This window comes from Loxodonta africana, chromosome 3 (assembly GCF_030014295.1).
Source record: "Loxodonta africana isolate mLoxAfr1 chromosome 3, mLoxAfr1.hap2, whole genome shotgun sequence".
Taxonomy (NCBI): domain Eukaryota; kingdom Metazoa; phylum Chordata; class Mammalia; order Proboscidea; family Elephantidae; genus Loxodonta; species Loxodonta africana.
Window position 1 is genome coordinate 165,143,006 of NC_087344.1, and position 26,621 is coordinate 165,169,626.

Sequence of the window (26,621 nt, forward strand, 5' to 3'; positions counted from 1 at the left end):
TAGTACTTGTCACTGTCAGTCTCTGCTTGTCATCCAGAAGCAGTTAGGACAGGGGTGTGTTTAGATAAGAACAGATTAATATCCTGTGTGCCAGGCAGCTTTTAGCTGCCATCAGAGCAAAATGCTGGAAGATACAAGTCACAATTTCGGGGAGGATTTCTTTTCTCTTCTCACAAAGCTAGACTTCTACTCTGAATAAAACAGTTTCAAACGTTACTGTGCCTCTTTTTTGTTCAATATATTATAAACAAACTGAACAGCAACTAAAAACAGTTGCATTAAAAAGACTAAGGAGATGAAATAAAAATTTCTTATTTGGCAAACATTCTACATTTTAAGGTTATTAAAAGGCATTAGTGGTTAGGTAGTAGAATTCTCGCCTTCTATTTTTTTTTTTTTTTATGTGGGAGACCTGGGTTTGATTCTCAGCCAGCGCACCCCATGCACAGCCTGTCTGTCAGCAGAGGCTTGTGTGTTGCTATGATTCTGAACAAGTTTCAGCAGAGCTTCCAAACCAAGATGAACTAGGAAGAAAGGCCTGGCAATTTACATCTGAAAATCAGGCAATGAAAAAAACCCTGCTGTTCACAACAGCCCAATTTGCAGCTGATCACAGGGTGGTGCACGACCAGTCAGCATTGTTATGCATGGGGTTGCCATGAGTTGAGGGCAGACTCGATGGCAGCCAACAACAGTAAAAGTGTAACAACTTGAATTTATTTACATATAAAAGAGAAATCCTCGTGAATTTTTTTAGTCATGTGTAAGCATATCAAAATAAAACAATTCAAATAAAAATGTTTTAAAATGAGATTCCAAATGTACCTAAGGCTGCTTTTCCTTTCCTCTAAGAGGTAAGAAAAAGTAAGTGATTTTTTAAAAAATTTCTTTAGTCAAACTACATTTGAAAGTTGAACTTGTTCTTTCCTAATTAAGCAAAATAAAATTTGGACATTCTCCTTCACATATACAAACTTTATTTCAATATTTAACCTATTATACACTTGCCTATTCTATTCACTCTTGAAAAAGGGCAATTTAAAGACTTCTTTAGGGATATGCACGCAATGTATTATTCTACATGTTTCTGTATACTGGTATTTTGGTAATCATCTCCTTAAATGTAAAGCGTTAGCAGCGTATTTCCATGAATATTGTAGCCTGTTTTTAATTTTAAAAAAAAGTTGTTTTAATGTAATTGAGGTATTTCGGAAAACTTTGCACAATTTTCCCACATCAAAACCAACTCCTTAAAGTACTAATATTTAAATTTAGATGTTAAATTCAAACCGGCCTCAATATTTCTAAAAAAAAAAAAAAAATTTTTTTTATGCCATTTATCAGTAAGCACTCCAGTCCCAGTGGAAGAGCATCTTCGTGATCTAGTCCTGTCACCCTAGAACGTGTCTGGTCCTACATTTTCAGCAATCTTACTACATAAATAATACTCTCTTTTTTCAGGTATCTACAATCCCTTTTCTGCTGGATTTCTTTTATTTGAAATACAAAACCCCTCCTTCCTTTAAGCCTGTGTCCTCTCCTCCAACCTGTACCGTCTCCACTTATTTACTTCCCATTCATAATCTGGCTTCTACCCCACCACTATATAGAAACTACTTGGGATGGCCTTATACTGCCAAATTCAATGTACCCATTTCTGTCCTTATTTTGAGCCCTGGCAGCATTTAGAATTGTTTTTTGAAATTCCTTCCTCTCTTGGCTTTTAGCTCTCATTTTTTTTTTTACTCTGGCTGTTACTTTCAATAATTTTTACGAGCTTCTTTCTAGGCTTGCTCTCTAAGTTTCTGTTATTCTCACTCTATTTGGATGCCTAAAACCCCTAATGTTCACATCCTAAATAGAACTCTCTCTTCAAATAGGATCCTTTTCCTCTTTCTTTAGTGCCTTTTCTCCACCTTCCATGCAACCACCCAAGCCAGAAAACTGGGAGCATTCCAGCCTCAGCCCTCTCATTCATTCCCCACATTCAAATATAGGCTATGTCCTATAGTTTTTCCTCATATCTCTCTCCAACCCGTCCCATTCTCTCCAGAAACACTGTCACTATCTAGCTGAGGCTGCCACTCTTCAACTCTTCACCTTAATCACAGTGACACTTGTTCCTGATCTCCCTGCTTCTGTCACAGCTCATTCTAATTCATCCTCTACAATGCTGCCAAACTGACTTTTCTAAAAGGCATTTTTGTCATCTCCTTTCCTTAGGTCCTGTAAAACTTCCCCACAGAATTAGGATAAAACGTTTTTGGCATCACAGAGTATATCTGGATCTTCTCCAGCCTTTTCTCCTGCCACTCCCCTATAGGCATCTTATGAAGCAACCATACGCAACTGTTTGCAGTTCTCCAAATACGTAGCTCATCAATGGAAATACACCACGAGGAAAACTCAAAGACTGGCAAATAGAAAGCTATGATATAAAATCACTCCTAAAAACACTGTCTATTTACTCTTCCCCTACTTCCATGGTTTTGTTCTTTCTCCTTCCTCCAGTTCCCACCCATATGACTGGTGCTGCTTTATTGAAAGGGAAAGAATGAGTTAGGGCTGGATGATGACTAGGCTTTCAAAATAAGGGCTTAGAAGTTAACTGGCAAGATAATAATCAATGAAATATAAACTACGTGAAATTCATGTATCACGAATTTTACTATTTTTGAAAACAGTAACGTCATTAAAAATTAAAACTGAATTAGGGCAAATCAAGTGATCTTAGAAGTCTGTTCTTAGAAGTCCATCACATTTTATGGCTTTACCTAGTGTAGAGAAAGATTGTAAAAACATGAATCATTGAGAAAAAACACCTGTGCATATTTTCAATTACTGCTTTTTTTTGGTATCAGACATCTTCAATATCTTCTGAGTACTGAGATCATTTTATAAACTACTGATGAATGCACAGGCATATAGTTTTCAAATGGGCACTCACGTCCACTGCCGTCTCCAATGCAAGTACCACACTGAGATGTGCCTTAAACATATTCTCTAAACCCTTTTTTGACAGTATTGTAAGACACGCTTCTTAAACAGTTAACATTCAAAGTATTAACTGTTCACTTACTGCTATCAGAACATCTTAAATTCTATTGAAACAAGCTTAGCTAAAGTCAGCTGAACTGAACTTGTAGTGAACAGCTGGATTTCTATGCGTTCTGCTTTTTCAAAGCCTAGAAAACTAACTTTACTAGAGATCTAAAATTAAAAATCTACTAATGATTCATCTTCAGTGCAGACTAGGTTAAGATGTTCCCCGTCATCTGCCATCAGAGATTTTCATTTTGACATTTCACGGCGTAGACAGTGTTTTCTCAAGCCCTTTCTCTTTGAATCCTACACCATGAAAAAAAAAAAAAAAAAGAACAACCTAAGCAGTGTAAATAGGATCTGTGATACTAACTTAAATACCAGTTGGTTGATGAATACCATCCTTAACCTTGTTCCGAGACCGGTTTACTAATGAATATTTACGGAAAAGTACCGATCATCAGGTAGGAACTATTCAAAGAAATGAGTCTGTATTTCATTTTGAAAATCTCTGACATTTCACTGGCAAAAATAATCTATATGGTGTTCTCATGTGAACTGAATTATCAAGCGCTTGGTTTTCTTTTTTTTTTTAGATTAATTAATAAAACAATCTGAAAGGAATAAAACCTAGTATATAAAGGCCATGATATTTAAAGACAACAGTTGATCTTTGCTCTTAGAAACGATTTATCTTTCCTGAAAAATGCACTTCTATATGTAAAATAAAGCATGGTATTAGGGCAAATGACAGCAGGGAAAAAAAGATTGAATTTTACTGTCAGAGAGAGAAATAGAGGTGAGTGAGGAGAGGCTACTGTTTTTCAGATTGCTTTAAAAGTATTGGTTGGAAGGTTCTGATATTTCCTTTTAAAAGGTATGACAGAAAGGCATATGGCAAAGATTATTAGGCAACAACTATAATAATTAGTTTAAGATTCTTTTATTAATCAAACTAATTTAGTAATTTGATCTACCCCTAATATTCAAATATCTACAAGCAACATCCTCCACATTAGAACGAGCAAACATCATTGTTACTTACATTCCAAACCGCAATGTTCCAGAAACATATGTCTGCCAGTGTGCGCAATAGAACATGAACGTCCCAGCAAAACAACAAAAAAACATCCAGTCAGGATTTGTCCCCAGTTGCACCGCAATGCAAGTTCCAAGAACCACAAAAACTGCAGAAAAAAGATCACAGTGAAACTGAACAATCTGAATACCAAACCTTGACTGAGCTGGAAATGATTTCAGGTAAGACAAAGAAGAAATAGGCTAAGAATGTAAATCTGCTCTCAGTTATCTATGGTAACAGGAAAGTCAGACATAATCCCGACGCTATCTTTTTTCCTCATAATTTAAATCTTCTCTTTCACTAAACCACTTAGTGGAACCAAAGTTCTTGAAAGCAACTAAAATAGTTATTTTTCGGAGTACTTTCCCAATTTAGTGATAGTGGTAATAATGAGCAGTAAGAAGTTAAAAGGCAGAGAGCCTGAAGGCAAGAAGAAAGGCATGGATAATCCATAAAGTGACCTACTTGTTTTAGATTGATAGCTGCTGTTTCTTATGTAGCAGATACCATTATGGGTGACACACAAAAAGACTTCCATAAAAGTTTGAAACTCAAACTATAGTGCAAACATGACCGTCCCTTAAAATAAAAAATAGGATACCTGTCATTCTACAGTCACCTAGTTATATTATAACACCTTTTAAGATACCTTGGAAACCCTGGTGGTGTAGTGGTTAAGTGCTACGGCTGCTAACCAAAGGGTCGGCAGTTTGAATCCGCCAGGCGCTCCTTGGAAACTCTATGGGGCAGTTCTACTCTGTCCTATGGGGTCGCTATGAGTCGGAATCGACTCGACGGCACTGGGTTTGGTTTTTTTTTTGGTTTAAGATACCAAACTAGCCTTTACTCAGAGCTTAGTTGCTCCCCTTCTACTAAGCAAACTGCTGACTGGATATTGAGACGATGATTTTAACATGCATCTACATTTGTAAATCCGGGTTCAGGAGGTAAAACTAGAGTTTTCACTTCTTTCTCTCTAAATATTTTAAAAGGCATGTCCAATGATAAGAAACCAACTGAAGGACTAAATTAAACATAAGGTGGGAAGTTCCTGTCAGGAAAACTTGTTAGAAATTATCGTTTCATTTCTAAATTTCCTTTTTCCCTCTAAAGATATGCAGAAGTATTATTTTAAAAATTTGCCAAATAGTGCAAGTAAAGGCATATCACCTAACCATAGTGACTCATCTGTTATTAGTACTTTTATGTATTTTTTCCCCAGTGTTTTCTATCCAAACACATTATCAGTTATAAACAAAGTCTTTATAACATAGTTTTAAATGCCTACAATGTAGCCACTTAAACATAAAGACCACAAATTATCTAATTAGTCTCCCACTATTGTACTGCCGTGTACTTTATGATGACAATTATGCCCTAAGACTTTGAAAACAAACACGACAAAACAATATTTAGCATTAAAAATAACTTACACAGAAATGAACTTAATTCCTAAATTTCCTGATAATGCCAATAATGAAAAAATATTAATCAGGTTCAGTCTTTTGAAAATACTAAAATTTAATACAAAATCATTTATTCTGATAACTATAATAACACCACCAACCTCTTATTTAGTCTAACACTGTTTATCACTTTGCTTTCACTACTGTCAATCATCGTTAACATTAAAAAACAACAGTACCTGTTGACAGTGAATCACAACCATGATCGAAAAGTTCTCCCAGAGGAGAGCTACTATTGGTTCTTCTGGCTTGTTTCCCATCTATAGCGTCCAAAGACTGGTAAATGAAAAGGCCACATGCACAAGCAACATATGCCCACAGAGGTGCCTGTGGAAGAAAATAAGAAAAGCAAGAGCATTAAGACATATTAGCTACTACGTTAACATATTTTTACCTGCAGATCATTCTCTAGAGAAGTATGCTGGCTGGAAGTTACACAAGAGAAGATCCAAGAGTTACAAAATGAAGCACTTCTTGAAACAATTAGAATTTCAAGAGAATTAAATTCTCTGTCTTATAGGGTGCTCAAGTAGATGCTGGATAAGTACTTCACAGGGATATTACAAAAATCCCATGAGAGATTAGACTAGGGGATTTCTATAATATTCCTCCAAACATTTAGATTTAAAAGTCGATTAATGAATAATGTAGTATAGTATTTCCCAAATTGTGTTCTTCAGGATGTTTATAGGTATTACATGAAGAAAAAAAAAAAAATATTCCAGACTAAAATCATTTGAGAAACAATGGGTTAAGCAATGTTAAACAGCTTTCTCTACTGTAGGACTTCTTCCAGTCCTTAATGCTGCTAAAACATACTGTGACTCTCCAAAAAGGGGGACACAATATGCTGCCATTTCCCAAATTTTTCAGAGCATGGTACATATTTTTATTTACTTTATTGAGTTTTTGGTTGAAGTCTACACAGCAAGTTAGGTTCCCATTTGACAATCTGTGCAAATTGTTCAGTAACACCAGTTACATCTACCACAATGTGTCAACACCCTCTTTAATTGTATTGTTTCTTTCACGTCTAGTGCTCTAACTTCCCTGCCTCCTTATCTTTTCACCTTTGCTTTTGAGTAATCATTGAACTTCTGGTCTCATTCAGATGGTTTTTAAGTAGAGCACCCACACTTTCTGTGCCACTCTATTTCACTAAAAGGTAATCTCAGGGGATAGGCTCCGTTCTAGGTTTAAAGAGTGTCTCAGGGTGATAGTCTCTGGCAAGTCCTCTGTTCTCCACTGTTTCAGTTTGTCTGTTTTTTTTTTTTTTAATAAGAATTGAGTTCTGCTCCATATTTTTTTCCTATTGTTTCCAGGATTGTCTATTGTGACTCTGGTCAGAACGGTCGGTGGCAGTGCCAGGCACCGTCTAGTTCTTCCAGTCTCACGGCAGATAAGGTTGTCACTCATGTATGTAGACTTGTTTCTCCTCTGAGCGTTTGGCTACCTTCTTACCGTTTTGCTCCTCGCAAGTAGGACCTGTAGTTGTGTCTTAGATGGCTGCTTGCAAACTTTTAAGACCTTCAACACTACTCACTTCACTAAGATGCAGATCATGATTTTTGTGAACTATGTTATGCCAACTGACTGAACTGTCTCATGAGACCACGGATAGGATGTATTTTTAAATACACCTCTTCAAAGTTCCATGGAACAACACTTTGGAAAATTATGATCTAGTATACAAAGTGCTTGTTGTTGTTGTTATTAGGTGCCGTTGAGTCGCTTCCGACTCATAGCAACATTTTGCACAACAGAACGAAACACCACCCGGTCCTGCACCATCCTTACAATCGTTGTTACGTTTGAGCTCATTGTTGCAGCCGCTGTGTCAGTCCACCTCGTTGAGGGCCTTCCTCTTTTCCGCTGACCCTGTACTCTGCCAAGCATGATGTCCTTCTCCAGAGACTGGTCCCTCCTGACAACATGTCCAAGGTATGTAAGACGCAGTCTTGCCATCCTTGCCTCTAAGGAGCATTCTGGCTGCACTTCTTCTAAGACAGATTTATTCGTTCTTTTGGCAGTCCGTGGTATACACAATATTCTTCGCCAACACCACAATTCAAAGGCGTCAATTGTTCTTCGGTCTTCCTTATTCATTGTCCAGCTTTCACATGCGTATGAGGTGATTGAAAATACCATGGCTTGGGTCAGGCGCACCTTAGTCTTCAGGGTGACATCTTTGCTCTTCAACACTTTGCAGAGGTCCTTTGCAGCAGATTTGCCCAATGCAATGCGTCTTTTGATTTCTTGACTGCTGCTTCCATAGCTGTTAGTTAGTGCTTAGAACATTATTTTTCCAATATTTATGGTCATAATTTCTCTTTTCCTGGCTAGAAATTGAACTGTTGGTACTGACTTTAAATGTTGTACATTAAAAAAGGAGAGCTTTTATCTGGTTTGTTATCTCTAAGAGTGAAGAGGAGAATTTTGAATTACTTTTCAGAGCTTCCCATACCCAGGCCATGAAAAAAATTTTACAAAAACAGATATGTTACCAGATATCAGTTATCAAGTTAAACTGTATTAAATTCTCAGAGTTGCAAATTAAAACTACTCAGAGCTCCAGATAATATTTAGTATATTCTGCATTGTAAAGGGTTCCTGCAATAGGAATGGGTTTCTCTGCTACAGATGTATTTAGTTCTCAGTTATTAAAAGGCAAGGATCTTCTCTTAAACATTTTCTTAGAGTTCCACAATTTAGGACATTGAGGCTATTAAAAGGACCACAGTATACACCTCTATACTATATGAAAAAGAATGTGGCATCAGGATTGGAGGAAGACTCATTAACAACCTAGGATATGCAGACGGACAACCTTCCTTGCTGCAAGTGAAAAGAACTTGAAGCACTTACTGAAAAAGATTAAAGACTATACAGCCTTCAGTGCGAACTGAACCTCAACCTCAAGAAAACAAAATCATCACAACTGGACCAATAAGCAACATTATAATAAATGGAAAAAAAAGACTGAAATTGTCAAGGATTTCATTTTATCTGGATTCACAATCAATGCCCATGGAAGCAGCAGTCAAGAAATCAAATGACATATTCCATTTGGCAAACTGGCTGCAAAATACCTCTTTTTAAAGTGTTAAAAAAGCAGAGATGTCACATTGAATATGAAGGTGTGCCTGACTCAAGCCCTGGTATTCTCAATTGCCTACATGCATGTGAAAGTTGGACAATGAATAAGGAAGACCAAAAAAGAATTGAAGACTTTGAATCATGGTGTTGGCAAAGAATACTGAATACTATGGACTGTCAGAAGAACAAAGAAATCTGTCTTGGAAGAAGTACAGACAGAATGTTCTTCAGAAGCAAGGATGACAAGACTTTGTCTCACATGCTTTGGACATGTTGTCAGGAGAGACCAGTCCCTGGAGAGGGTTATCATGCTTGGTAAGGCAGAGGGTCAGCAAAAAAGAGGAAGACCCTCAATGAGATGGACTGACACAGTGGCTGCAACAATGGGCTTAAGCATAACGACAATTGTGAGGATGGCATAGGACCAGGGCGTGTTTTGCTCTGTTGTACATAGGGTCATATGAGTTGGAACCGACTCGATGGCACCTAAGAACGACAGCACCTAACAACAACATACACCTCTTCTAAGCCAGAGTCCCTGGGTGGTAAAAATTGTTAATGTGCTCGGCTACTAAGTGAAAGGAGTCCACCCAGAGGTGCCTTGGAAGAAAGGCCTGGTGATCTACTTTCAAAAACATCAGTCCATGGAGCACATTTCTATTGTGACACAACATGAGGTCACCATGAGTCAGAGTCAACTCAATGGCAATTAGAAGACTGGAAAGCCAGAGTTACAAATCCTGAATGTGCTACCTGGGGTTATGTAACCACATTTTATATGGAAGCATATTGATGGGTAATTAATCCTGTGTGACTAAGAACTCCATCTTCTGGACTTTGGATCTACTGCTTCTTGTTCCCGTAACTCTGTGTTGTCTATACAGTAGCCATTAGTCATGTGTGGCTATTTAAATTTATATTAATTAAAATGAAATAAAATTAAAAATTCAGTTCCTCAGTTGCACTAACCATACATCAAGTGTTCAATAACTACACGTGGCTATGGCTACCAAATTGGATCATACAGAGAACACTGTCATCATCACGGAAAGCTGTATTGAATAACACTGCTAGAGAAGACAAGGGACTTCTTAGAGTCTAAACTTAGGATTCTAATAGGGAAAAGAGTTACTTCAGAACAGAGACAACTTCAATTAACAGTATACACAGAATCTCAGAAAACAGCAAGATAATAATTATATAGTTAAAAAGAGAAAAAAACTTTCTTGTGTTCTTCGGATTTTTCCCTCTTCCTGTGAATCTGTAGAACACTACGATAATATCATATACTTGCTCCTATTTCCATTATTTCACAATTCTCAGATGTGTTTCAAGGAGAAAGCCGTCTAATTCAGAGATAAGTATGGTCTTATTTGGGTTAAGAGCCTAGAAGAGACATTGAATGAATGAATGAACTCATCAGTCAGGAAACCATTACACCATGAGGGGTGAGTGGAAAAGAACTGGCCAAAGCAAATAATCACATCACAATATGACAATTAACTAACTTGCAAGATCTTACAGAGATGTTCTTATGTGAGTTAACTCAGATGAAAGAGTCTAAGAAATGTGGTTTTACTGAGCTTTTGAAACAGAGTTGAGGGGTTTACATACATATAAACATACATGCATGCTGATGCAAGAATGATTTTTTTTCCGCAGGTGAATATACACACCAAAAGCTTATTAAACGTTGTTACGTTTAAGGAAAGTGACTGAGGGTAGGAGTGGGATGGATGGGCAGGCAAAAAGGGGAAGATTCTACTTTTTGTTTTATACCTTTCTGTGAAATTTTCTGTTATTTTTTCCCTTTCTCTTTTAATATCGATAGGAGTTAATTGGGCAGTGGGATGATGGACCAATGTGCCACTTTCTCTTTCCATTTTTTCATTATTAAAAAAATGTAACAAGTTATTTTTTAATAAGTTAAATCAAAAGCATTAAACTGCAATATAAAAACAAACAAAAAATAAATAAGCACTAAGACAAAAAACTCTTAAGATCACATTCCAAAAAGTTACACTTAAATCTGGTAGAACTCTTACTGGTAACAGGGTCGCTTAGTTTTCATCTGTTTCAAATAGATAACAACTTTATCTGTCCTATTTGGCAAAGGTAACTCAAAAGCATATGCCACATATATCAAGCTGCAAGACAAATTCCAAATAATCACCGACTTTATTGAGCATTATATGCTCGGCACTCTGCTAAACACACTACGTGGCTGGTAACCTCAACTTAATCCTCGTAACAGTACTACAAGGTAAGGCTTAAAAAAGACAAGTCAAATGTGACTTAGAGAACTTACCTAAGTTACTCAAGATCACAGAGATGGGAACAGTGTATCCTGGAAGACAGCCACGGCCTACCTCAGTAATTCTGATCTGAGCCTGACAAGGATTTCTGCCATGTAGCTGTAAAGAAATCTAGATGTATCCTTTGTTAGACACTGCCTTCCCTTGCAGAGTACCAAAGAGCAGCTCAGTCATGTTCCACCTTGATTCCTCCCAGCAATAATTCTGAAAAGTTCTCTGTGATCAGGGTAGTTGCCATTCTGGAAGTCTCCCCCGCAAAAAATTAATTCTAGTAATTCCAAAACGGTTCAGGACAGAGGCTGAGGAAAAGTATTATAGGGAACACGGTGCCTGGTATACTCTGGGTGCTCAATAAATGACTGTCAGTGGCTGAGCTACCTTTGAACCTGCTCTTACTCCCCGATCCCCATCCTGGAACTGGCTTAGGACCACTGGAGGGCTTCCACTGGAACCAACGAATCTCCCTGCTGTTCTATATCTCTAAGGACATGTGAGATCCAGACCAAACTCTTCTACCAGGGGCTTACATAAGTGCCAGGTGAAACAGCTCAAAGGGCAGGTAATAAAGGATCCCAGACATACATAAGCAATCATATTGTTTTTTGTTTAAGTTTCCTGATCAATATAAAGCAAGATAGTTAAGAAAGTGAAGGAAAACCAGAAATATATCCATACAAATTGTATGGACTGAATTTGTATAGTAAATGAGAAATTGTATTCAACAGTGGGGGGAAATGAGGATCTGAAAGACAAAAATAACATATTTTATAGGTAACTGCAACTGTAGATAGCCATTCACTTCAAGAGATATATGTGGATATGAACTGATGAAAACAGAAAGGCACAGAGGGTTGGATGGTGGTAATTTTATATCTCAAAGGACAAATCATCTGAACACACTATTTTTTTTTTTTTTTAATTACTTCAAGTTAAAAACAAAACAAGGAATCACGTGGCCATTCTAATTCCATATGGTTCAAAGAGTTACTTTCAACAACCTTAGTTGAGGGTCGCCTTCTGTAGTCTTGGACCATTCTGAGTGATACAGGCACAACAAATGTATCTAATTCTCTTTCATTACCTAACTACTTTAGTTCATTTTTTAACAAGGAAAGTTTAAAACAAGAGATAAACATCGATTTACCCATTCTGATCAAGGGTTACAGTTTTGTTTTTGGTTTTAAGTAATGGGTATAGATAATAACAGAAGTCCTTGGGTGGTGCAAACAGTTAAGTGCTCAGCTACTAACTGAAAGGTTGGTGGTTCAAATTCACCCAGAAGCACCTTGGATGAAAGCCCTGGTGATTTAATTCCAAAAGGTCACAGCCACTGAAAACCCTACGGAGCACAGTTTTACTCTGCAACACATGGGATTGCCATGAGTTGAAATCAACTCAATGGCAACTGGTTTTGCTTAGTTCTGGTTTATATATAGTAAAAGTAGTAGAGAGGCTTGGATTTGAGAAGGCTTAGGGAAAGAGTCTTCATAAGCAATAGCGTGCTTCCTTTCTTAATGTCAGACAAAGCAGGATGTGGAACAAGAAATACATTATATTGACTTTTTCTTATACTACCTTTGCTTTGCTAAAATAATATGAGATACAGCTGAGGTCTATCTGTTACACATGTTTACGGCAAGAGCAAAGGGATATTCTACAATTCTCAACAGAATGAAGGGGACAACACTTGATAAAATTGATTTATAGCCATCTCAAATGCCAGAGACTTTTCTCATTTTAAACTTTGCTAAGAATTTATTCAGCCATTTCAAAAAATGGGATAAATCTTTTATATAAAGAAATCAGATTTTCTGATTTTAAAAGCAACAGTTAAATCCCTGATAACATTAATTTACCTACTAGGATGAGAGCCCACCCTCTGCTTCTGGTTTCTAATAATGGATAAAGTAGGATAAGGTTGGTTGCAGTTATGAGGAGCAGTACATGCTTTATCAACAGTGGATGTGAAACCAAAAAGCCAAACCAAATCCGTTGCTGAGTCAATTCTGACTCATAGTGACCCCATAGGCTACAGCAGAACTGCCCCATAGGGTTTCAAAGAAACGCCTGATAGATTCAAATCGCTGACCTTTTGGCTAGCAGCTGAGCTCTTAACCACTGTACTACCAGGGCTCTAGGATATTTTTAAATAGTTGACAACAGATGTCATATTATCTTCTCTTTAGCTAAAATGACCCGTAATCCCAACTAAACCGTTTTGGCATTTAACAAATGTTGATACGTATTGTTAAGAAATCTGTTCTTACCTGTTCTGTAGCTGTAGGGCAGTAGTAGACTAATAAAACAGTTGTACAGATGTTTATTGACAGTCCAATGATGGTGATGAGATTTGGGGCAATCCAGGAAGGAACTCTACCAACTAGCCATTCCCAATATCCTTGCATTAAGGGTTCAAGCAGAGACCGTCCGGCACTCTGATATCTGTGTTCCTCTAGCCGTTTTAGCTGGTGTCTTGACAATGGTGGTGTAGGTAACTGAAACAATTTATTTAATACGCATCCTGTAGTACTCATATGCCCGAAGCCCACAGGAGACTCTGGGTGAAAATCTCCACATCGTTTCCTTGTTGACCGATGCCCACTCATGGGTCTTGGTTTTCTTTTATCTCAAGACAATAATTTGTCTTAAGTTTTATAACTTTTTTTATAGCTGGTCTTTACCTGTAAAAATAAAAAATAAAATACATTTGTCAACCAGAATTTACATTTTATATAATTACCAGTGCATTAAAAACAAAAACAACAACAAAAATCTTCAAACTGCTAATAGGCTTATGTATGTTAACTAGAGATCAGAAAACCAGGGACCTGTTTTTGGGTCTAGTTCTATTGATGGTGTGAGCCAAAAAAGTCATATAACCTCACCTTTTTTTTTTTTAAGTAGTATTCCAAGTGAGGATAAACAACAACACAAAACATTAACTTTAAGAGAACAGTATATATGTATTAGCAGAGTGGGCTGATGAGCTGAAGAAGTAGTAAGAAAAAACTGTAAGTTGGTTAAGTGATGATTGTTGGTAAAGGACCTTGAATTTAATCCCTGAAGTACTTGCACTTTAGAAAACATTAATGACACCATAATTACTATAGGTTATTAAGCAGCATAAGAAAATGACAATATTTCAAGATTAATAGGGTATTTGCATGTATTCATCAGATGAATGGAGAAAGTAGCCAAAGGACTTAACTAGTATGGAGATCTCAGTGGTTTGCAAGTGGTGAGGACCTAAAGTAGGGTAGTAACAATGGAAATAAGAAAGTCAAATCTGTAAGTAATTTCTACTTTAGGAGGAAGAATTAGCAGGAAGGGCTTACGGATTAAATATGAGGGGTAAAGGAGAAGAAAAAAGGAGTCAACAGGTAGACACCAGTGGTACTGTCAAGATAAAGTTGGAGAAAAATCAATCTGTTATTCTGGTGACTTTGAAGTAGGGTGAGGGGATCTGGAGATGAGGGTAAGATGGAAGACATACAAGGGCTTTTTAAGCAGAGATGTTTGAAACGAAAACAAAAGACTGTGCAATGCCAGGGACCGCTCAGGTGAACCCTGCTTGCTGTACCAATTGTGCAAACCAGTCCAGTGAGACTAAGATCACCCGCCTCTGATACCAAATTGTGTGGTAGATAACAAATCCCACTCCACATGCCAGCTGCATCCTACAGAAATCTCAGCTTCCCTTCCCTGTTCAGTGCAGACCCCAGCTGCCCTCACAGCTCTCTCTCTCTCATCCCCAGCTACCCAAGGCGAGGTCAGTAGGTACCAGGTGCAAGCTTGGGAGTCCACATGATTTCCTCCACTTCAGGCCTGTTGGCCCCAAATTTGGGGTTTTCCTCTACCTCCTGAGGGTACTGGCTGCTGACCTGGGAGTCCACATAACTCCTTCCACTTCAGACCAGCCAGCTCTCCCTTCTTCCTTGGGTCTGATAATTTGCTGAAAGGACTCACAGAGCTCAATGGGAAACACCATACCTGTGACAAGAGCTTTAATATAACAAAAAAGTATACAAAAGATGAAACATACAGGGTGAGGTTGTGGAGGGGTCCCAGAGCAGAGTTTTCATGTCCCCAAAGGGGACATGTTACCCTCTCCTGTGTACCAGAAAGCTTCATCTAAGCCTCCGGACTCAGGGCTCTTACTGGCCTCACCACATGGCCATGATAAATACATCATGCCTCATGATGCTTAGTAGTCAGCATCAGGCCCCCAGGTAGTCCCCTCATGATCTGGTCAGCTACCATTCATTAGCCTCAGGTACTGGTACTGCTGGAAAGAACCAAGACATAAGGCCAAAAATTGCTTTCAGCAAGATGATTCTCTACTTGGCACTGGAGTCTGTGTATGATATGACAATTCCAGGTCATCAATTTAGAAGCTAAAGATTAGAAAGTAGAAGAGTTCTTGAAGGGATTAAATATAGAAAAAGAAAAAAGAATCTTCTGGGAAATCCATAGCTAGTGGCTAAGAGGAAGAAGAGAAACCCTAAGAGGATTTGGGGGAGGGGGGATGGGGAAGGAAAGAAAGAAAAAAGATGAAATAATTTTAGAAGAACTAAAAGGGTAGTGGCATTGAACGAAGAGAGGTATTCTTTGATTGTCTGGTCATAATGCTTCTATTCAGAAAGCAATATAAAGTTCCCAGGAACACAGTACTATGGGACCACAGAATGTGATACAGGGTCTAGGGCATCTCAACAATGGACCTAGTATCACCATGCCCAGGATTTATAATACTTCTTCCCTCTCCTCATAAATATCAAATTCCAAAATTTCAGAATCATTAACAGTTTAAAGTGGTATCCAAATTCTCTGCCAGATCGTGTATTTCAATACTTGATTCAGAAAATAGCCATTGTCAACTTGCTTAAATATTCAAAAATCTCAAACAACAAAAAATCATGAGTGCCACAATTTAACCAACTGAAGTGCTCTGAAATAAAAATATTAAAATAATTTTCAAACCAAGAGGGCAAATCAACACTCATTTCTTACTATTTCAAAGAATTTCCTCCACACACCCCCAACTGTAACAAAAAGCTATTGATTAAAACTCTTTTTAAACGATATCTGTTATTCTTGTGGTTAGCTGCTGTCAAGTTGGGCCTCACTCATGGAGACCCCATGAACAAGGGAATAAGACGCTGCCCAGTTCTGTGCCATGACATGACCAGTTACAGATTGGTCTATGCTGATGCACACGGGTTTTCACTGGCTGATTTTCAGAAGCAGATCCTCAAACCTCTCTTCCTAGTCCATCCTAGTCTGGAAGAGCCATTGAAATCTGTTCAACGTCACAGCAATATGCAAGCCTCCACTGGCAGATGGGTGGTGGTGGTGCACGAAGAGCACAGGCTGGGAACTAAACCCAGGTCTCCGTATGGAAGGCTAGAATTCTACCACTGATCCACCACTGCCCTCTAACTATGTTTATGTAACATTGAACAATTGGCAACCTTCTTGCTTTAGATGACACACCAATAATCACCAAAACACTTTGTTTTATAGTAGCCAAACTTTCTACAGTCAAAACGGGTAACGTATTTTCATATTGGTGAGCTATAATTGGCTCTTATGGAATTCCACTGGAAACAGTAATAAAAAGTTCGGTCAACCCAATTTGTATTTTATTACTGCAGTGTTCCATTCTTCTACTGTTTTTTTTTTTTTTTTTTAAAGGTGATATATTGAGGGTGTCGGCCTGTTCCTGGCACTAAACAGCTACAAGGAACTGATCCTAGTGGTTTTAAGTTTGAACATTTGGCAGGACTATTTGATAAACTGATACTTTCCTTCTGAGTTTTTCCCCCCTTCGACCTCGATTTTTTTTCTTCTATTTTTCTTTTAGAAAAACCTACATTTTGACAAACCTTTCAAGGTCTAGACATTATATAATTTATATATGAAAAGGGCCTATGAGCTTTTTGAAGGTTTTCTTTGCCAACATTTCAATTTGGCAACATTGTCTCTGTGAAACTATTAGCAACAACATTGCAAATAAAAATTCAGATGGGGTAAGCCCTGACATACAGATGATTACTCTGCTTTCCACACATACAGAGGGCCACAGAGGTTGCTGTCACTACCACAGGTCCAAATCCAATCTTCCTTCTTCCCCATCACACCTGAGATCCAGAGGTTATTGCTATGAAAACCACTTCAGGAAGAAGAAAAAAGAGCTTCTGAAATTCAGCAGGTAAAAAGCAAGCATATCTCAAGGGAGCTGCAATAGGAGGATCAGAACTACATGTAGTGAAGGGAAAAAAGAATGTGGGGCATGAAAATGGAAAGGAGGTACAAATATCATAAAGATTATTTTATCTGGCGTCAGGCCTATTCTCTAAAGGTAAGGAGAGAACATCCCTTTCTTACCGCACTACAAGAAACTAAAAAAAAAAAAAAAAAATTTATGTAAGAAATTAAAATTATTGCTGGCTAGCTTAGGAATCTAGCCACCAGTCATTTACAGTTTTTATGGGAAAATGGATTCCAAACTCCAAAACCATTCAACCAACATCTGAGTGCAGTGAACAAGAACAGACATGGTCGCAGCTCTCACGTCTGCTGGGAAAACAATCAAACACAGGTAAACAAGCGAATAACATTACACACTGTGACAGATGCTGTTAAGAAAACAAAGTGCCAAACCAGAAAGCAGTTGGAGGTACATATTTTAAATAGGGTGGATGAAGTCTCTGAAGAGATGGCATTTATACCAAAACCAGTAGAAAAGAAGGAGATAGCCGTTCCAAGAGCACGAGGAAGAAAATTTCAAGAAAAGGGAACAGGCCCTGAGGCAAGAAAGAGCTTTTCTTGTTCAGGTACTTGAGAGATCATGATGGCTGGACAGTAGTAAACCAGATGAACAGTGGGGTAGAATGAGGTTTGAAGAGCCAGACAATACAGAGGTTTATTAGGCCATGGCATGGGGTTGAGATTTTATTTTGAATGTAAAGGGAAGCCACCTATGAGCCTATAAAGAAACCTATAATTTTGCAGCACAAGCTATTTGTTAATTAAGGGTATGTTTCTATAAATCACAATAGTAAAAGTGAGTATTTTAAACTATAAAAAATTCCCATCTATAATTCAGTTTACTATAATACTGATCACAGTCCTTTAGGTGAACTTTTTTTGTTTGATAATTTTTCTTTGGTGGGGAGTGGGTGTTCCCCACAGTGGTCTATAAACTCCACGAGGTCAGAGGCCATGGCTATCTTGCTAACATTCTATTTTCCAGGATCTTTTATCACACCTAGCACTTAGCACTTAGTAGGTAATCAATATTTATGTAGTGAGCAATGAACAAATATGATCCACCTAGTATTTAATGAATAACTAGTTGTTCTAGACCCTGAGGAAACAGAAAGATTAAAATATGCCATCCATACCCTCAAGAGCCTCAAAAAGGGAAGGGGGCAGTATTGTAAACAGCTAAGTTATAACACGCTGTGAATAAACTTGTGGGAGTCCAAGTAGAACACATATGGTCTGATGAAGAATTTTCTTTGTGCAGGCATGAATATTTATCTGAAAAGTCCAACAAAGGTCCAAAAATATAATCAAAGATATTACCTTTATGAAAATTACGCATAACTTGGGGACCTTAAAACACACCTAAGCTTACAGAAGCTGAGGATAATGGCATGCTGCCTATGTTATTTCTGTGTAGATTTCAGGATTGGGGAACATGGGACAAGTATCCCACTTTAAAAAAAAAAAAAAAACTTCAACAGCTGAGCGGAGCCTAAGATAAGCACACACAGTATCTAACTTGTGAGAAATTCCGAACACCCAATGTCTCCTACCCACCCCATGTCTCTGGATGCCAAGTTTTGAGCTATACAGAATTGGCAGTATGCTCACAGATCTCCCCAATCTTTGTGGCAGCACCGAAGGAAAATACTAATGGCCAACACTATCAGGGAGGCAGAGCAAACGATAAAGAGCAAGTGAAAAAGATAGAAAAAGGAAACAGGCTCACAGGACTAAGTTCAGCATTATTCAACAAGTGATACACAGAGCAAGTTTACAAAAACAAAAGCCTTTTCAGCATACTTGGAAGCAAAAACTGTAATACAACTTAGATTTACTATACTGCTCAAGTGAAATCTTGCATTCCTTAAAAAAGGAAATAAAACAACGGCCTCAAAGGCACAGGAAAAAGTGTGGCATTTCATAGCTTATTTTCCTGTGCCCTTAAAAAAGACAGGACAGCATGACCCTCAAAAAGAACATCACCAATACCTTTATCCAGCTTGGAAGGACAAATCACTGCTGCCCGGGGAACAAAGAAACTGACAATGCAATAAAATGTAATTGGGGTTATTAAAAAAAGTTTGAGGTAATATTCTAAATATTTAATATTTAGAATGTAAATTTTTAAAGAGACTGGGGGTGAGACATGAAGGAGAATGAGTTTATGAAACCATAGTTGTAAATACTCAGTAATAATCTATCAACTGGACAACAAATAAAGAAGCCTTCGTCGAAAGAATGGACAGGATAATACTAGAGGCAGATTTATCCAATTTACTTCTTAAGTGGAAAGGCTGTAAAGACAAGATATAAACAAGTGGATACGACAATTTTTTTTTCTCAGCACAGAAGAAACATGCAACAAAATGCTTTTAGAACTTCAAACTCTGGAACTTTATGTGACCGCCAATGGTTCTAAATTAGTAATGCTTTAAGTACCCTGTAGTGGTTAAGAGCTACAGCTGGTAACCAAAAGGTCGGCAGTTCCAATCCACCAGGCGCTCCTTGGAGACTCTATGGGGCAGTTCTACTCTGTCCTATAGGATCGCTATGAGTGGGAATCGACTGGACCGTAATGGGTTTAGCTTTTTTTTTTAAGCTCCCTTTTTTTAGAGTTACCACAGTCTAACTTGTCTTGTAAGTTCATCAATTCCTTACACACTTACTGAACTCACTCCTACTAGTTTGAGAGTAAGAAGTGAATCTATATTCTTTGATCCCGTACAAGAGAAGACACAAATGTTTGTTAAAATACAATTATGAACTTACTAAACATGGATTTATTGACCAACTAAGAGACTTTAAGCCATATTATACAGTACATTCAATACTAATGATGCAAAATGGTAAAATGCCACAAAAACGCTGAGCACCGAACTGCAAAAAAACAAGTTAAACACGTTTGCTAAGTGGAAAAATTCCATTCATCCAGTGTTCCCGGGAACACCACCAAATAGTAGCAACTTTCGTGTCCTTTCTCCTTCCAAGAATACTGCTGAAATAAACCTAAGCCGGCAATTTCAGAGCCTGTCAATATAAGCGAAAATTTGTAGAAAAGTTGCTGACCAAGGAGCGTGGCCCAGACGCGAAATACCAGCACCACACTCCAAAGAGAAGGCAACCCCAGCAAAGTGTGCAAGGCGGTTTGTGGACTTGGCAGCACCGGGGCAGGAGGGTGTGGACCTGACAGGCAAGGTCGGTTCCGCGATGGCAGCGCCCCCAGCCCTCGGCCCGCCCAGGCTGTCTCCACCTCCACCCCCCGGCTCCCATACATCAGCCTCCGGGGACCCGCGCAGACGCTTCGCCACATCAATCGCTCTATATGATACCAGAGGGCAGACTACGCGCGCGAGGCCACCCTGCGCCGGCGAGAAGGGCGGCGTTCGTTTCGCGGGAGTACACAGCTACGTACCAATGCCCACCCCAGAGCATCCAGCCCTCTCTCCACCCTTCCTGGGAGTTGTGCTCCTCAGAACGTCCTTCACACCCCCGCAGTTTTCCCAGTACGGAGCCCCGCATCCTTACCCTGACCCCGAAAGGCACACCCCTAGAAATAAGAACCTCCGGCTCCAGCCGACTGAGTGACTGCGATCCGCGGCAGCACGCTCACGACACTTTCGCGGTTGCCGTAAAGGGAGACAGGATCAGAACGAGCTGCAGCGCGAGCGCGCACCTCCGGGCAGTGAGCGCGCCCCGGGGCTGGCCTGGCTGCTCGGGAGCGCGCTCCAGGGCTCCGCCCCTTCTCCATCCTGCGGGCAGGCTCGGGAGTCCGCTGCCGGCACTGGCTGGGTTATCCGGGCAAGGTAGGCCGAAAGAGGCGTAAGGGGGTGCGTCAGAGGATGGAATCTGGTGGGTAGGGGAAGTGGGCGCAGACCGGAGCCCCCCATCTCCGTGGCGGTCGCGCGAGTCGCGTGCGGGCTAACTCTACCTCCAGAGGCGACACCGCGAGGCCCCGGAGAGGGGCCAGGTGGTCGGGCGTGGGGGGCCGGGAGAGAGGCGGCGGTGTAGGCTGGTCTCTGGTCTTGTGCACCCCTTCGCGAGCCTCCCTTTCCCTCCTCCTTTCTCCATAAGTCCCAAGCCCAGCCATGCTCCGCCTCCCGCATTTTATCTCCGCCCCAGGCAAAGTGGAGCCTAGGTCCTCGCCCGGGTGCTTCCCGCCTCCGGAAAAAGGCAGTGGTCTAAATAAATCCTCTGTATTTGTTTAAATCGGCAACTAGCCTTTATCTCGTTTCCCAGAACCTTTGCCCCAGTCTCATAAAAACTGGGACTGAGGTCACGTTCCTATTGTCGCACCGGGACACAGATTGCATGAGGCGTGAGGTGTCTGAAATTGAGATCCTTGGTGACCTTGTGTTTACACGGAGCTCAGTCTAATGCATGCAGTTCTGTCGCCGTGGTTGGGCCTCATACAGAAAGCCCTGGGTTTCCTCAAAACCGTGCTTTACATTACGATACATTGGTAAAACACAGGAAACACACCCCAGAAATAATTTTCCCTATTCTCTCAAATTTTAATTTGTAAATTAGTACCCAAATGGAGCTCTGTAATTTGGATTCTCCCCATTTCTCCGTGTAGCATTTGATCCAGTTTATAAAAGAAAACTTGCTTAACTTTGTAGATTTGTTAGGATTTAACCATAACAAGATTACATTTGTCAAGCGGCTAAGTTACATTTTAGAAAAATCACCGTTTTCTTTGCTTTGGACCTGATAGTTTTGTGTACCTCTAAAAGAAGCTTTGGGGCTTCCTCTCTTGTTCACTTGGAATATCCAGAATCTATCTTCTTATTATTTTTCAGCAGTGATTACTGAAAGGAGGCAGCAAAAGGAATTCCTGGGATTTAAACATTTGTGAAATTTAAAAACTGTAAGTGCATTTCTGATTCCTACAACTTCAAAGAAAGCATAGATGATAAGTGAGAGATGCAGGAACCTTTCGTTAAAACAAACTTGCTCCTGTGTGGAGGTTATTCCTGCATATTTTCGAACAATTTGAAAGGTTTCTTGAGCTATTAACCATTAAAGCTCTAATTTTGCTTGTTTAGCAGTTACCCAGCCAGACTTCCAGCTTTGCAAGGTGAAAAGACATGAGCAGTAGCAGTCTTCTTTTCCTGGTTCAAGCACTTAAATTTCACAGTTTTCTTTAGCAATCTGGTAATGCGTTTTAAGCCCTGCGGAAGTGGAATCCCTAAATGGAGCCCTGGTGGTGCAGTGGTTAAGAGCTCAGCTGCTAACCAAAAAGTCAGCAGTTCAAATCCAGTAGCCACTACTTGGAAACTATTGGACAGTTCTACTCTGTCCTGAAGGGTCACTATGAGTCAGAATCAACTCGATATTGGGTTTGGTTTTTTGATTTTCTCCTCTAAACTGTCAGTTTAAACAACTGGAATCTTTAAAGCCAAAGGAGATACAAATCCAAGATGATGCATTCAGAAAAAGAATTAAGCATTGTCATTCTCATACCTATGACTAGTTACAGCTGTACCAAATTAATTAAATCCGCTGGTATTTATTATATGCTTATCCTGTTTCATTGTGCAGAATCACCCTTTGAGATGCCTGCTTTACAGATTAGACTACCACAGTTTAGAGAAGTTAACTTGCTTGAAATCATACAAGTGGGAAGTGGTAAAGCTAGGATTTGCATTTAGATAAACGCGATATCAGCTTGTATTCTTTCCATTGGATCACACACTAGCTATTTAAGCATTTTATTTTGCTTAAACTTGTAAGCTACCATTTCCCCCTCATTTTTGCCACTTCTTCTGTCGAAGGAAACCCAGTGTTTTTCTTTTATCCTTTTGAGACCAGTGAAAGGTGTCTGATGTGAGAAAGGATAATTTGATATTCTGGAATTAAAATATTACTCAATTCCATGTAGTACAATATCATTATTAAAACAAAAAAGTATCAACTCTTTAAGGAGAATAACCTACAGACAATGCTGTAGCATAGTGTTCTGCCCATGAGCAATATTGGTGCATGAACTTGAAGTTGTGCATATGTTTAAGATCATGTGGATTGAAACAGCAACCTCTTTTTTTCTTTGTATGGGACTTTCAGAGCTTACAGAAGGTGCAGATTTGGGCAGATCTGAAGACTGACATTGTGTAAACTCGTACAACAGGTAATTCATCTTTCACTTTCTAAAGGGGAACAAACATTTATTGACCACCTATGATAGTACCTTGGAAACCCTGGTGACGTAGTGGTTGAGAGCTATGGCTGCTAACCAAAAGGTCGGCAGTTCGAATCTACCAGCTGCTCCTTGGAAACCATATGGGGCAGTTCTACTCTGTCCTATAGGGTTGCTAAGAGTTGGAATAGACTTGACGGCAATGGGGTTTTTCTTTTTTTTGTATGTAGTACCTTACATATATCATCTCATTTAGTACTTGAGTAAACCTCTATGAGGGGGCTATTTTAGACCATTTAACAGATGATATTAATAAAACCTACCATTTATTATGCATCAGCGATGTGTTTAGTGTTTTGCTTGTGCTACGGAAGTGGAATCCCTATAATACTGTCCAGCTCAGTCCAATAGAACTTTTCCACATGATGGAAATATTCTGTGTCTTCACTATCCTATGTAGTAACATTAGGCACATTTGGCTGGCTACTGAGCACTTGCAATGTGACTAGTGCAACTGAGGAACTGAATTTTTAAATTTTATTTAATTTTAATAAATTTAAATGGTCATGTATGGCTTATGGCTACTATATTGGACAGTACAGCCTGTACTGATGATATTATTTCCATTTTTCAAAGGAGAAACTGGCACAGAGAGTTCTGAAACTTGTCTAAGGTCACACAACTTTGTAAAAAAAAAGTTTTTGAGCAGAGAAATGCTTTAGAAATATTAATTTGGCAATGTATATAGGATGGATAGATGGGAAGAAAAAAAGCACTTTGGCTGAAAGAACTAAAAATCTGAATCGAGTGATTCCAGTGGGAACTGGAAGAGATGGTTGCAAATGACTTACAGAGGTAGAATTACCATCCCTTAGTGACATCATGTGAAGGCTTTGGAAGAGAGAACCTAAGGTTACTCTAGATAAGCTAGAAAAATGGTAATACTGTTTATTGATATAGAACAGTCATGAGCTGTTTTGGGAATGAAGGGGATTTGTTTCTGGCTGTTCTTTCAAGAAAGATTTATTGAGTGATTACTATGAGTAAACCCTCTGCTAGGCTTATGTGGAGAAATGGAGTCCCTTATCAAGGATATTATCCACTTAAGGCACTCTCATAAATTTTTATGCAGTAGAATATAGTGGGAAACCCTGGTGACGTAGTGGTTAAGTCCTACGGCTGCTAACCAAAGGGTCGGCAGTTCACATCCAACAGGCGCTCCTTGGAAACTCTACGGGGCAGTTCTACTCTGTCCTTTAGGGTCACTATGAGTTGGAATCGACTTGACGGCACTGGATTTGGTTTTTTGTTTTGGTTTAGAATATAATGAGCTGTAAGTGATGTGCACAGTCAAATATTCTCAGAGGAAGGAATGCTAATTTCCAGAAGCAAAAGAATTAGAGAAGATTGTGTGCAGAAGGGAAACCCTGGTGGCATAGTGGTTAAGTGCACCTACAGCTGCTAACCTAGAGGTCTGCAGTTCAAATCCGCCAGGCGCTCCTTGGAAACTCTATGGGACAGTTCTACTCTGTCCTGTAGGGTCGCTATGAGTTGAAATCGATTTGACGGCGGTCGGTTTTGGGTTTTGGTGTGCAGAAGATGGCATTTGAGCTCGATGTTGATGAGTAGGGAGCCTTGGTGGCACAGTGGTAAAGAATGACAACTGCTAACTAAAAAGGTTGACAGTTTGAATCCGCCAGCAGCTCCTTGGAAACCATGTAGGGCACTTCTGCTCTGTCCTTTATAGTCTCTAGTTTGGTTTGATGAGTAGGAAGAATTTGGACCTACAAAAGCAATAAAAGGGGTTGGGGGATGGGAAACTATGTTTTTGGCAAAGGAGTGGACAGAATGTTTTGAAAATCTCTTTTGCCAAAACACTTAAATGCTGAATAAAGTATATTAGCTTTTTAAATGCATCGCTTATGTTGTGGGAAAGAAAGGGAAATTCCCAGGACTGAAAACCCAGAGAGAAAGCTAAACCAGAGTGGTAAACTGGCATTGTGGCTCCTTTTGGGGCATTTGGCTGATAGCAGAAATAAAGCACCCAAGATAGAGAGATAGGCTTCAGATGGCTGAACCTCCCAGGTACACAGCTCTACATGGTACCATTCACATGGTCATCTGTGTAAATGGTACCTGTGTTTCAGGGTGATATTTTCATAAAATATAAATGTTTTTGCTTGAAATTGTATAACTTATGGCCTTGGAAAACTACCTCCTCCAAGTTGAGCCGGGACCCTCAAAAGTCTACCTACTCAGTGAGAGGTGGGTTAGAAAAATATCTCCCTCCTGGCAAAGGAGATGGTAAAGAAATGTGTTCATTTTTTTGCCTCAGTTCCAGGTGGGGGAATAAAGACACCAGCTGAGAACTTGAAACTCGGGTGTGCCATCACTCAGATTCAAGGTTAAAATTTCCATACCTACATGTTCCAAAAAAACTGGAAACCCAAGGGGTCAAAAGTTGGCTCAGTTGGTAATATGCCAGGGTGCCTGAAAAAAATAAACACAAACCCTCTATGGAATGACTCACCATTAATCTAAACTTTTTAGAATACATCTAAATTAATATCATCTAAATACAAACTCATGGTCAGAAACCATAAAACACATGTGCAAGGGTTGGCCGAACTGACAAATAATGGAACGCGACTCCTGAGAACTTTAGACTGGGGTTATCAGAAACAAATTGATGTTTACAGAAATAAAACATAAACAATTAAAAACAAGATTTGAGAAGTAATTAAAAAATATGGAAAGTAAGAATTATTGTCTTAGAAACCTATGTTAAGGAAACCATTATGGAATCTTGGCAAGAAATTGTGGTAACTAAATAAATAAAGGGGGAAAAGTAGATGAAGTGTTAAGGACTAACAAAGAAAAGAAGTGTATAGGAAAAGAGGAGATTGTGATAATTCAGGCAGGAAATGACTCAACTCAAGCCTAAAATGGTGACTTTAGGAATAAAGGAAAAGGAACTTATTTAGCAAGATGTGAATGTACAGATTTAGTAACAAATCAGATGACCAGGCTAAGTGACAAGTAAAAGTCAAAAGCGATTGAAATTTCATTATTTGGAAGGTCCGTCTGTGATGAGGAAGCTGAGCACAGTGGAGGATTGTGACAGTAAGAGCTGTGAATTTTTATAAACTTCATGGCAAATAATTTTAGTTCATCAAACCATGAGAAGATGCTCCTCCAAACATGAAATTATT

At 39.2% G+C, this 26,621-nt stretch overlaps 2 protein-coding genes across 10 annotated transcripts in view; one reads left to right on the top strand and one right to left on the bottom strand.

The window, feature by feature from the left end:
* The window catches only part of CEPT1 (choline/ethanolamine phosphotransferase 1), a 60,985-nt gene extending 39,654 nt beyond the window's left edge, over nt 1-21,331 (bottom strand). The window contains exons 1-4 of one of the 5 annotated variants that reach the window (XM_064282421.1): nt 21,202-21,331; nt 13,268-13,681; nt 5,769-5,916; nt 4,088-4,229 (exon numbers count right to left, since the gene is read on the bottom strand). In XM_064282421.1, the coding sequence (XP_064138491.1) occupies nt 4,088-4,229; nt 5,769-5,916; nt 13,268-13,606 (629 nt within the window). In that variant the 5' untranslated portion in view covers nt 13,607-13,681; nt 21,202-21,331. The other 4 variants (XM_023547457.2, XM_003409571.4, XM_023547459.2 and 1 more) reach the window with 4 other exon arrangements.
* The window catches only part of DRAM2 (DNA damage regulated autophagy modulator 2), a 40,672-nt gene continuing 35,000 nt past the window's right edge, over nt 20,950-26,621 (top strand). For 2 of the 5 annotated variants that reach the window (XM_023547460.2, XM_023547461.2), the window contains exons 1-3: nt 20,950-21,076; nt 22,073-22,140; nt 23,337-23,400. The gene's annotated coding sequence lies outside the window, so the exon portion shown is untranslated. Of the gene's footprint in view, nt 21,077-22,072; nt 22,141-23,336; nt 23,401-23,482; nt 26,533-26,621 lie in introns of those variants that run through there. The other 3 variants (XM_003409570.4, XM_064282423.1, XM_064282422.1) reach the window with 3 other exon arrangements.